The 13724-nt window shown below is 42.4% G+C and overlaps 1 protein-coding gene across 1 annotated transcript in view; it reads right to left on the reverse strand.

The window, feature by feature from the left end:
* MYOCD (myocardin) overlaps positions 1-13724 on the reverse strand; it is a 100207-nt gene that overhangs the window by 33756 nt on the left and 52727 nt on the right. The window contains exon 5 of the mRNA XM_003829385.4: positions 9413-9574. Within this exon, the coding sequence (XP_003829433.1) occupies positions 9413-9574 (162 nt within the window). The remainder of the gene's footprint in view (positions 1-9412; positions 9575-13724) is intronic.

Raw genomic sequence — 13724 nt, forward strand, 5'->3', positions numbered from 1 at the left:
AATGGAGCCTGAAGTGACTGTCAGCGGTGGACAGGACAGCAGAAAGGGAGAGGGGCGCATCTGACAATGAAAGGATGGGGCGCGTGGACGAGAAATGATAGAGTGGCCATTAGCATGCTTGGGTTGGGGAGGATGACAAAGAAGTGCTTTCAGCCAGGGGAGAGGGCTATTTTAGGAGCCAACCCCTGGAGAGACATTGCTTGTAGGAGTCTCCCTTGCTTAAGTCAATGAAATGAGGAAACCATGAGTGCATGGAACTACATCCCGCGTACGGGTTTACACCTGCGTAAACAACCAGGATGAGTGCCAAGGCCCCAAATATGATGACTCCTCTCCGGTATCTAAAAAGCACAATGTGCCAAGTTAGAACATACTGACAGCTGCACTGAGGACCACTGGTCGCTGTCCAGGCCACAAGATCTCACCATGGGGGCCCCTGTCAATCACCACTCTTTCAGGGCTACAAGTGACTGGTTTAGATTTGCCACTGCCAGGGCAGAAGATGAGGGAAAGGGCAGGGAGCCCACACACAGCTATAGACTTAGCTCGTCGCTGTTGATGGGAAAAACCTTAACAGTGGAGGGGCTCCTGTAAGTACATAGCAGTGGCTTCCTTTTGGCACGAACACCTCCTGTGGTGTTCGGTGTGGCCCACAAGGCCCTGGGTTCTGGAGTCAGACGCATTTGAGTTTGCTTTTTGGTTCTACCAGTTCAGGGATAGCGTGACAGTTGGCAAGTTATTTGACCTCTCTGAGCCTCAGTTTCCCCACCTATAAAATGGGAATCATCATCATAATAGCTATATTTCAGGGTTTCGAGGATTAGGTAATAACATATGGAAAGCACTGGGCCCAGTTCCTGACGTGTAAGTGATTAATAATTTCTTGCTGTTATTGTTGCTATTGTTTTTGGTAGGAGCATCTGTTTGTCTCAAGTTTAACATCATCAAAAATAAACAGACCACCCGGGAGGCAGTTTATCCTCTGGTCAGCTATGCAAAGGTCAGCGCAACTCCAGAACCAGAAAAACTGGTTGGTCCTGAGCGGTTCCTTCTGGGAAAGCAAAGGCGGACCTTCCTCAGAGTAGGAGGAGTGTGGGTGGAAAGGCTGGCATGCCACTCCCTCTCCTTCCTGGTTCAAGCCAAGCCCATGCAGAGAGGGACAAAGGTCACCTTATCTGACTGCCTCTGGAATGACCAAGTCTCCTGGCTCCGTGGTGTGACCCTGGGCCTCCGCTCCAATCTTCCCCGGCATGAGGCTGGCTGGGAGCTGATGGAGAGCGGTGTGCTGGCTATTGTCCCTGCAGACGCGTCGGGGGTGTGATGACAAGGACCTGCTTTGGGAAGCCCTGACATCATCCTCTGGCTATGCTCACAGGACTGGCTCTGGGCACTGGCCCCTTGGGGATCTTGGGCTGGTGACTCGGAGCCTTTCCTCTCCCTCTTGGAAGTGATCAGATGAATGAGTCAGTTGTACTTTCTTTGCATAAACATTTAAAATGCCAAGATTAAAGCAAGATAATTGGAGTCCTAGTTACCTTTCTGTGAGGACCTACACCAAGGGCAGGAAACCATGAAGTGGAATGTGAAAATGCGCCTCCTTCCTTATCAACCTGTGAGCTGGCCCGGTCCACTGCAATAGAAGCTATTTTAAATCATGGACAGACTACCTCCTGACATCCTGGAAGAGACTGAAGCAAAATTTGTGTCCTAAGGGAGAAAGTCGTACACAGAAAGGTAGCTATAGTTTCAGTGTAGCTGTTGCCTAAAGACATTTGCATAGATTTAGCATGTCATAGTCTACAGACTGATTGGACTATCTAACCAAAGTCAGAACTCACTGCTCTGGAAAGGGATCAGATGCTTTTATTATGGAAATGGCATAATAGGTAGATGTTGGAATGACTAATTTTTTTTACTCAGATCCCTGGCACTTTAGAAATTTGCCTTATGTCTTTTTTTTTTTTTTTTTTGAGATGGAGTTTCGCTCATCGCCCAAGCTGGAGTGCAGTGGCGCGATCTTGGCTCACTGCAACTTCCACCTCCCAGGTTCAAGCGATTCTCCTGCCTCAGCCTCCCAAGTAGCTGGGATTACAGATGCCTGTCACCATGCCCAGCTGATTTTGTATTTTTAGTAGAGATGGGGTTTCTCCACGTTGGTCAGGTTGGTCTCGAACTTCTGATCCCAGGTGATCCACCACCGCTCAGCCTCCCAAAGTGCTGGGATTGCAGGCATGAGCCACCACGCATGAGCCACCACGCCTGGCCTTTTTTTTCCTTTTTTTGAGAGATAGGGTCTCACTCTGTCACCCAGGCTGGTGTGCAGTGGTTTGATCATAGCTTACTGCAGCCTCAAACTCCTGGGTTCAAGTGATCCTCCTGCCTCAGCCTCCCGAGTAACTAGGACTACAGGCATGCACCAGTATGCCTGGCTAATTTTAAATTTTTTTGTAAAGATGAGGTGTCACTATGCTGCCCAGGATGATCTTCATGTCTTTTGATACACCTGATCCTAGGGCCACACAAATCAGGAAAAGCAGTTAACCTGTGTAAATACCTGCCCTGCGTTGCTCTTGAGGTGAATCCTCTAGGGATGAAAAATAACATTAGGCAAGGCGGGCAGAACATGAGGTCAGGAGTTCGAGACCAGCCTGGCCAACATGGTGAAACCCCATCTCTACTAAAAATACAAAAATTAGCCGGGTGTGGTGCCACGCACCTATAATCCCAGCTACTTGGAAGGCTGAGGCAGGAGAATTGTTTGAATTTGGGAGGTTGCAGTGAGCAGAGATCGCGCCATTGCACCTCAGCCTGGGCGACAAGAGCAAAAACTCCATCTCAAAAAAAAAACAAAAAAGTACTTTATCCTGTCTCCCTTTTCTCTTTTACGGGATGCTCCTCAGCCCCTCCGAGAGCCTCAAGCTGCCCTCAGATTTCTAGAGGCCTCTCTCCAACTTCAGCTCCCACCTGGGCATGCCCTGCCCACCTCTCAATGATGCCTGAGATGGCTTCCACAGAGGCAAAGCCCTTACTTCACAGGGCGGCAGAGGCAGACTCCAGGCACTTCCTTTCTCTCTCAGCGCTCACCCTTTCCTCCCGCCACTCCCACACGCCCCAACACTCCCAGCTCCCTGATTCTCTTGCCCAACTCTTTCCCAGAACCATCCTCAGCAAAGTATTTGTCACGTATGCCTCAGTGTGTTTCTTTACCCCAAGGGTGGTTTACTCTTTGGAAATTATTTCTCATGATGGAATGATAGATTTCGTTCATGAGAAAGTTATGCCAAAGCAAAATGTTCTTTTTTATGCCAAAGCAAACAGCCCTACCATCTCACTCAGGGCCATGGTTATTATCTAGCTGCCTTCAAAATGAACGATCAGAGAGGGTGAAGACTTTTGGCGTCTCTGAAGAATGACTAGATTCTTAGTGAATAGGAGGGTTTTGTTATGAAGTCTAAGCGTGGGGCACATTGGTGAGCAGTGACTAGCACAGGATCTTTTATAAATGTAAGTGATAGAAATGGGTGACTTCTGGACCAGCCCTGGAGGGGCTGAATTATTGCTTTCTACATGAAACGGTCATGGTGATAAAAAGAACAAATTTAGGTTTGACAATGGGGCTATATATTCTAAATCACGGGTTCTGTTTTTAAAAAAGACTGGCTGGGCACGGTGGCTCACGCCTGTAATCTCAGCACTTTGGGAGGCCAAGGCGGGTGGATCGCCTGAGGTGGGGAGTTCGAGACAAGCCTGACCAATGTGGAGAAACCCCATCTCTACTAAAAATACAAAATTAGCTGGGCATGGTGGCGGATGCCTGTAATTCCAGCTACTTGGGAGGCTGAGGCAGGAGAATCACTTGAACCCGGGAGGCAGAGGTTGCGGTGAGCTGAAATCATGCCATTGCACTCCAGCCTGGGCAACAAGAGCGAAACTCTGTCTTAAAAAAACAGCAACAAAAAAACCTGACTCAGGTGGGAAGACTGGCCCAGTCCCATGAAAAGGTGAGAACACTTTAGGAGAAGATGCTTGTCTTTTGGAGCTGAAAACCTGGGCCCTTCTACCGCTGGTAAAGCTGGGAAGGCCAGCCTGGGTTCTGTTTTACTCAAGCCAGGAGTCAGACATCTGGACAATATACAACTTTCGTGGGAGCTAAAGGATGTTCACGTTAAGTGAAGAAAATGCTCTGATGACCAGCGAGAGAACAAGCTAGAAGTAAGCCTGTAGGGGTCTCAACACAGAGGGATATTTCAGTAATAATTACCACTCATAAACTGAGCAAGACCATGCTAAACTCCAGGATATCATTTCTGTTCTCATGAATCATCGCTTTCATGTAACACAATGCTTTTGGTATTCAGTGTTCTGGCCTGATAAGCGGTTTTCTACGAAGGGGAAATAGGCAATGAGGTGCATGCTCTCAGATACAGCCCCGAGGAGGACCAAGTCCCCTATTACCCTACAGAATGTCATTTTAGGGTGATGAACCTGTTTTTTTCCCTCCACCTGGAAACTGTAAGACTCTATGAATTCAGAAAGTCAACTTGCAGGCTGGGAGTGGGATCAGAAACTGGTACTCAAGAGGAGAGGGGAAGAGACGTGGTGCTTTCATCCAGCTGACTGCAAGAGGGATGATGTCTGGGAGTAAGAAGGAAAATCCCAGGGTAGGGACAGTCCTCTGTCAAAAATGTCCTTCCCTGTGTTGGGAGAGGTTCTAGATTCTAGAGTTTCTATTGCAGGGTTGGAGAATTGTTGGTCCTTAATGAAGTTTGGAGGGAGGGAGACAATGAGTAAATGATCCTCTCAGAGCTTGGCAGAAACTCAGAAACACAGCTGCAGAGAGAGCTGGAAAATGTAAACACATCTGGAAAGGCACGTGGACAGGGGAGGGAAAATACCCAGAGGCTGGAAGAATGATACACAGTGCAACCACAACCAAGGGAGAAGATATGATCACAAGAAGTGACATACAGAATAGTGAGCTGGGTCACCTTCGCCATTGGAAGGACTATAGCTGTCTCTATAGCTGTCTCTAAATGCGCTCTCTGTAGCTGTCTCTAAGCCACTCCCTCTGTCTTTATGATATTCCTGTTCATCTTTCCCCTAAAAACTCAGGCACATTTAAAGGGTCATTGCTAAAGAGGCTGATGCGTAGATGAGTAACAGGTGCTCAATTGCCCATTACTGCTGTCCACTTTTGGATTTTTCCTGGATTAAGTCACCCTGTATCTTCTGCCTCTTTCTCTAGCCATTCCTTTTGTTCATTAGTCACAGATTCCCTGCTTCTATGTTAAATACTACTGCATGGGACCCTCATTTGAGACCTCTTCTCTTTTTATACATCCTAATTCCCCGCAACTACCTTCCTCCACTGGGCGCTCATGATTCTTCAGAGAAACTTAGAACAACTGGGAGCCAATACTGTCTACTACTTGAGGCCAATAACTTTAAAATTCAGGAGGGGAGTGAGAATTTTTAGTAACAGGTAAGTTGTACAAATTAAGGAGAAAATTTGAGTGGACAAATAATCATGGACAAAATTGAAAAAAACTCAAAGAACTACTCTTGGAAAAGGCACTGGTTTCTTAATTTCCTTGGTTTCCTATGATTTTAGTAAGCAATGTTTTAAAGCAACCAATCATTATGATCATATTTAAATGCTTCCAGAACATGAAAAAATATGAAAAGGTAATCATAAACTATTTTGTGAAGTATGTGTAGGTTTGACATTTAAATCTGAAAAATAAAAAACAACAACATAGACCAGCATCATTTATGAATATTGTGGCAGACAGGACTAGCTACTTATCAAAAACCAGGATCCCCCTTCCATAATATAGAGGCAGTGCTGGAAATGGCTGTTCAGCCAGAGAATACCTTTCTCAGCCATTTGTACTGTTCTCACAATGGAATGTGAGTGGAAGTGATGTGTTCATTTCCAGGTTGAGATTTTTTTTAATAAGTGGATGAAACTTCTCATCTTTTCTTCCCCCTTTGCGGGATACATTCAGAGAATGACAAAGCTCTAGGGCAGAGATTGGCAAACTGAGGCCTGTGTGCCTGCAGCCTGTTTTTGTAAATAAAGTTTTATTGGAACATAGTCATGCCTCTTTGTTTACTTACTGCCCATGGCAACCTTCCTGCTACAACATCAGAGTTGAGTAGTGACAGGGGCAGTCTCAAGTATTTATTATCTGCTCCCTTAAGAAAAAGTGCCACCCTCGCTGTAGGGAATGATGGCGCAACAAGACTGAAGGAGGCTTTTCATGGAGGAAAAGCCTCTCTGAACTCTTTCTAAGCAAGAAATACACCTTTCTTGTTAAGCTGTTGAAGTTTTGTGGTTTGTTCCCCAGCCAGCATTATCCCAACTAATAATGAAATAGATGCAAAATCCCAAATAAAATATTAGCAATTTCTAGAACCAAATTTATGACAGATTGTTTTCCCCTAGAAATTCAAGGAAGATTAGGAAAGGTAGCAATATCACATTACTTGGTCAAAGAAGAAAAGCCACCTCATCATCTTTTGATATGCTTTAAAAGCGTTTAAAAAAACTCAACATCTATCTTGCAAACTACTCTTAGTGGGATAGGAATAGAGAAATACTTCCTTAGAATATCTATCCTATACCAAAGGCTACATCATATACAGATGTGAGTGACAAGAAAAATCCCCATTTAAGAGAGAAACAAAACAAAAATGTATGTAATCATCAATATAAGACATTATAATATAAAACATACAGCAACACTAATATAATATAATACATATAATATAATATTACTTTTGAGGCACTGGCAAGGTATCAATAACAATAGTATTCCACTATGTAATATATCAATAATTATTAAATTATATATTAACATATTATTGTATAATATAAACATGTGCTTTATATAATTCATACATAGTTTTATATATAAGATAAACATCTATATGATATAGATATTTTATATAAGATATATATTATTTGGTTTGTATAATATAGTATAGTATACTTTATAATATATAATTTATATAAAGTGTGTATAATGCATAAATAATATATACTATATTCATAAATAAAATACATAAACATGACATGTAATTTATTTTATTAATATACTACATAGATTTTTAGAAAATATATTAATTCTATAATATGCTAATCATGTTGTTGTCTTTCAAGTACCAGCCAGTGAACCAAGGCAGAAAATAAAAATGAAGCAGAAAACAAATTTCCATTCCCTTAGACTTGGACAACTGAAGATAAACTGAGAAACTATTGGAACTATTAAGATCTTTGACACTGCCCAGTTATAAAATAAATGTGCGCAATTAATAGGTTTCCCATATATCAGCAATAATCAATATGACTTTACTTAAAAACAACAAACTTTGCAAAGGGAAATAAAAAAAAGACTTGAATAAGTGGAGATAGCTACTATGGAAGAATTTATAAAATTATATATTTTAAACATATGAATTCACCATAAATTAACATATAAATTCAGTGCAATCCTAAACAAAATTGTGATAGAATTGAAGTTGACACAAAAAATTGATTCTAATTTTCACTTAAAATATACTTGCAAGAGTAGCCATGAAACATTAGAAAAATCAGACAAATGTAAAGAAACTTGTGAAGACAGATATTAACACAAATTGTAAAATAGATCATAAAATTGTGATAAACAAAAAAATTAGACCTCTCTCTTAAACCAACCACTTAAATAGTTTCAGACATACTAAGGATTTAAATGTAAAAATAAAAGTATATAGATATTACAAGGCAATCTAGGTGAATAAACTCTATATTTTTAAGTTAGGAAATATTTTCAATAAAAATGAATTCAGAAAATATAATGAAAAAGATGAGTGGATTTGACTATAGATTAATTAGGAACTGCTATAGGTAAAATTGACTATATAAAAAAATAAAAAGTGAAGGACAAACTGGTAAAAGGATGTGAGATACCTGTGACAGATGGAGGATTAGCATTTTTTCCCTATATAAATAGCATACACAAAGCAGTAAAGCGAGAAAACGCTCAGCTAGAAAGAAGAGAAAAAGTCATGTATTGCCAACGATACATAATCACAAGGAAAAATATAATCTGCTAGAAACCAAAGAATGCAAATTGAAAGGAGACCTTTTTCCTATCATGTAAAAATAAATTTACATGCACTCAACAAAAGAAAAATAAATAAATAAATTTACAGGCACAGAACAGAATGTTTTAAGAAACAATAAGAGATGCCTGATGGAGATTTTTACCTGCCCAAGAGCTTATCAGAGTAAACATGGTGGCAGTGCACTCTTGAATACTCAAGGCCAAGTTCAAAGGCCCCAGATATTTAGTGGGGAGGGAGAGAGTAGATGAGAGAGAAAATCACAGTGGGATATTTAAGTAGGCACTGACAGACGAGTATATTGCCTCTCCTGGAGTTGATATTTTCATATTTACCAGTTCCAAAGGCAAAATTCATGTGGCCTCTGAATCGCAGGGTGAGAGCAAGATTTTAGAATGTGAATAAACTTGATGACAAGTTTTATAATAAACTTAGTTTTGGATAAAATGCCCTTACACATACTTTTTGACAATGTGTCAAAACATTTAAATATACACTGCTTATTAATATCTACCAATAGTTCTCAGAGCGGATTGTGGCATAGCTGGAGAAAGCTAACTGTGTCTGTAGGAGCATTAAGCTCCCCTTTCTCCCTGTTACCATAGTTTTCCTGGGTTCCACCCCAAAGCCTCTATGAGTGAATTCAGTACTGGCAGGCTGTTTGGGTCCACCTAGTGTCAGTTGTTCAAAAAGTCTACAAAACGATTTTATACAGTTTATAACAGAATCAGTATTTGTGTCTCCTTTTTGAGTATTTGTCCTTTGACTTCGTGGAGCAAGTGAGAGCTGTCAGAGTTTTTACATGTACTGTTTACCATGAATTTCATTCCCAGGAGCCTGTGAGCTGGGTAGGGTGAGTACTGTCACCTCCATCTCAAGGTGAAGTGACTTGGGCAACTGGATCTAGGGTCCGGGTTTTCTAGTCTGGGGCCAGTGCTCTTTCCGCTGATACAGTCTACCTCTCTTTAAACAAGGAAGGCTAAACAGGACCATGACTGTGACTCCTAAGTAATGGATGTCTTATAGGGGAGATGTTTTGAGGATTACACCTGGTCAGGTTCTCAACTTGCCTGACTAGAGCAAAATTACCTTGTGTTGACTTGGCCTTGGGGTGTACAAGAATGGGGATTGCAACAAATGCCCAGGATCCCTGGTTATAGAGAATTAATTGGACTAACAACCCATGGTATGGCTCTTATCTGGTGAGAGGCCCTCATCCCCAAAGATCCTAGTATGTCAGAGATCCGGGCTGCCCTCAGATCTCAATAGCACCAAGGAGAGACATGCCATTTGTTCTAACTACCTTTTATGGCCTCTTTCACAGCAGAATCCACAGGAAGAATGTTTTTTTCCACCAGCTCCAGTGGCCCTGGTCGTAGAGCAATTTTTTCATTGAGATCATCGGCGAGTCGGGCTCTTTTCAGCTTCATCTGAGCAGTTGGAATGGACCTCTCTGCAGTGGAAGCTAAAGGGTTGAAATGAAAAGGATCAGTTCTAGAATTTGATGTCTCTCTCTCTGTCTCTCTCTTTTTTGTTTTTTGGCTTGGGGTTACAAAAGATTGTGTCACATTGTGCTCTACCATCCTAATAATTTTTCGATGCAATCATCATCACTTTACAGGGATTAGCACCAAAGCCTAGACACTTCCAAATAAAGGCAAATCGAGAGGCACATGGAAAAGTTAGAGAAGCTTGCTTTGCGAGGATTTGTGAAAAAATGTACAATTTGGAGATTTTGTAAGCAACCAGTCTGCAGGGCCTGTATTGTTTGCCTAACCCTAAGCTATGGCACTTGGATGCACATTTGGTCTGCATAGTGACTGGCACAGGCTAGGCCTGCAGTAAATGTTATCTGTTGTTATAATTAGTAGTACTAGTATGACTTTTAAAGGATTTTGGACTAGTCAATGCTGTGACCGACTGAGTCAAATGTCCAGGTCAGTTGCGAAAGAAAAAAAATTCCATTGAAACAGTTATTTAATTAAACAGAGGGATTTTTAAAAGTTGAATTCATCCACAGGCAGTTTCTCATCATTTGGAGGGTGTGAAAGGTCACGTACAGAGCCTTAAATCCACTTCGATACAGCTGACACCAAACTTCCTTTTTAGGTTGGGCCCTGACTTATTTCTGTGGAAGAACTCAGAAGAGAATCCAGCCAACTTATTGCTGTCATGGAGAACTGTAAGTTAAGATTCTATAAGAGTTTGCACCTTCACTCTCAACTTCATAAATCTAGAAAGTGAGATATTTACAGACAAGTCCCTTAGCCCCATTATTTTATTATTATCAACCTGCTAACCCCAGACCCTGTGTCTGGCACTGATCTAGAACTCTCCATACAGAAGAGGTCTAGGGATGTCTTATTGGTTGCCACAGGCTTGGCTGTGGAAGCTGCCTCTTCAAAGCATTTCACATTCAATGGAGGGAATGTCAATACTCCAAACCAAAGAATGGGCATACCAAAGCCCACGTCCTCTCCAAAGCACCCCTTACAGTTCCTTGCAAGGGCAGCTTGCTGGCTCTCTGCCTCAGCCATCTTTCTGACTCATCCTGTGTACCAACTCAGGACTGATCTTCAGAAAGCCCTCTTTTCTTCTGGTGCCTCCGTACAAGATGCTTCCCACCATCCACATCTCTCAGTCCAGTTTTTCAAGACTGCTACAAATTTAATCTACCTCCTGTCATGACCTGTGGCTCTCCAGCCCAAATCTACCATTCCAGAGAGCCTGGTCCTTATCCTTCTGTCCTCTATGTCTTGCTGCATTCACCTTTGCACCTTGGCTTATTTCCTTTCCCCACCTTGAACTTCTTCCCCACTCCCCACTACCAACATCGTACTTTTGGGTCCCAGCATAAGGCTTTCCTAACTCTTCCTGTTCTTATAGATCTCTTTCGCTTTGACTGCCTCTAGCAGTTACAAGGACAAACCCTTCATCTTGTTGCTTCTGAAACTGGGCAATAAATTCCTGGGCAGCAGGAGTCATTTTGTATCTAGCAGATCTTTTATGCTCCAAGAAGCTAATTCCCAATTTCTGTTGACAAAAGAGGACCCCATGGGAGGCACCAGAGACATGCAATTGAACTGGGGGTTGGTGCAGTTCACACCCTGTTATTTTAATTCAAGACCGTAATGATGGAAGAAATAACATTTCATATGTTTTTTGATTATAGCATTACTGTGTACTCATTGTCATAAATGTGAAAAATACTAAAAAAAAAAAGTGTGCAAAAAAAAATGAAGGCTTCAGGAAAATCCCTACTTAAGAGTCACCTATTTTTTTTTTTTTTTTTTTTGTGAGACGGAGTCTCTCTCTGTCCCCCAGGCTGGAGTGCAGTGGCGTGATCTCGGCTCACTGCCAGCTCTGCCTCCCGGGTTCACGCCATTCTCCTGCCTCAGCCTCCCGAGTAGCTGGGACTACAGGCACCCGCCACCACGCCCAGCTAATTGTTTGTATTTTTAGTAGAGATGGGGTTTCACCGTGTTAGCCAGGATGGTCTCGATCTCCTGACCTTATGATCCGCCCGCCTCGGCCTCCCAAAGTGCTGGGATTACAAGGCGTGAGCTACCGCACCTGGCCAGTGTCACCTATTTTTAAGACCTGTGTGTCTTTCTTAGTTATTTATATTGATTGGTAGGTTTATGTTTTTCTTCCCAGAATCTGACTATGAATATAGTTTAAGTATATAATAAATATATAATTTTTCTTCCCAGAATTTGGCAGCAAATATAGTTTTGATTTTTGCTTTTTTTCCTAAACATTGTCCTGTAAACCTTTTCTCATTAAATTACTCTTTGAAAGCCTTGTTTGTAGTAGCTCTATGGTATTGAAACGGGTCTGTTGTCTGGGATATATACCTGGTTCTTTGTCATGGTCGAGAAAGAATTCAGGACAGGGATACACACGAGGAATGGGTTTAGGAGCGGAAGGTTTAGTAGAAAAAGAAGAGAGAGAGAAAAACCTTCCTCATGCTGAGAAAGCGGATCGCCCAAGAAGGGTCTCCGGTTTGTGGCAGAGAGCAATTGATTTTGTACAGAGGCTTGAGGAGGCGGTGATTGATTTACATAGGTCCCAGGGGATTGGTTTGACCAGTTGTGTCATTTACATAGCCCGTCAAAAGACTGGCCCTCCCACCCTAGTCTTTTATTATGCAAATACGGCCTCCACTTGGAGGCGGCCATGATCCCTGTACATGTGGTACCTGGAGGCTGCCATGACACTGGTAAACGTGGTGACAAGGAAAAGAGCAGGAGACTCCATTTTCAATATTCCTGGCTTCCAGGTACAGCTAACGACATTTACATATAAAAGCTCCTAGTTTGCATATCTATTTCAGACTGCTTTCTGTCAGAGAAGCAATGGTTTGGGGCTGCTTTTTATTAAAGGAAAATTCCACCGAGAATTCTCTTACCCTTTCTAGCTGCCTAAATTTTTTTTTTTTTTTTTTTTTTTGAGACTGAGTCTCGCTCTTGTCACCCAGGCTGGAGTGCAATGGCACGATCTCGGCTCCCTGCAACCTCCGCCTCCCGGGTTCAAGCGATTCTCCTGCCTCAGCCTCCCGAGTAGCTGGGATTACAGGCACGTGCCACCACGCCCGGCTAATTTTTTTTTTTTTTTTTTGTATTTTTAGTACAGATGGGGTTTCATCGTGTTGGCCAGGCTGGTCTCAAACTCCTGACCTCAGGTGATCTGCCTGCCTCGGCCTCCCAAAGTGCTAGGATTACAGGCGTGAGCCACTGTACCCGGCCTAAAAATAATTTCTTAATAACTCTTGTATTAGCATTAAATTGTATGGTTGATCCATAGTTTATTCAGCCAATCCTCTATTGTTAGACATTTCACTATTTTTCACCATCTAAAGTAATTCCACGATAAGCATCATTGTGAGATAAATCTTTGTCTGATTATTTTCTTTGAATAAAATACTAGACATTATATTATGGGCTATTATAACTAGACATTATATTATGAGCTAAAGGGTGGGCACATTTTTAAGGAGTTTGATACAGGTTACCAAATTGCCCTCCTGAAAAGTTGATCCAATTGCACTCCCACCAGCAGTGTATGGGAACGCATGTAACTCTTGCCACACATGATACTTATTTTTATTTGTTAACTTGATCATTGAAAAGCCTGTATGTCTTTTTTTTTTTTTTTTTTTTTTTTGAGACAGAGTCTCCCTCTGTGGCCCCAGCTGGAGTGCGGTGGCGCGATCTCAGCTCACTGCAACCTCCGCCTCCCAGGTTCAAGCAATTCTCCTGCTTCAGCCTCCTGAGTAGCTGGGACTACAGGCGCCCACCACCACACCCGGCTAAGTTTTTGTATATTTAGTAGAGATGGGGTTTCATGGTGTTAGCCAGGCTGGTCTTGAATTCCTGACCTCAAATGATCTGCCCGCCTCAGCCTCCCAAAGTACTGGGATTACAGGCATGAGCCACCACACCCGGCCTGAAAGGTCTGTATGTCATTTGAAATGACATCGTTTGGATTTTTGTGCAGCTGTGATTTTTGTGCTGACATAGCAGCTGCTTCTAGGCTTGTAGACACCATTGCAAAGGAGGTAAGAATTCTGTCACCTCCCTTTGAGGGACTTTTTTCTCTGTTTTCCAGACACC

The sequence above is a fragment of the Pan paniscus genome, chromosome 19, assembly GCF_029289425.2.
Source record: "Pan paniscus chromosome 19, NHGRI_mPanPan1-v2.0_pri, whole genome shotgun sequence".
NCBI classification, from domain to species: Eukaryota; Metazoa; Chordata; class Mammalia; order Primates; family Hominidae; genus Pan; species Pan paniscus.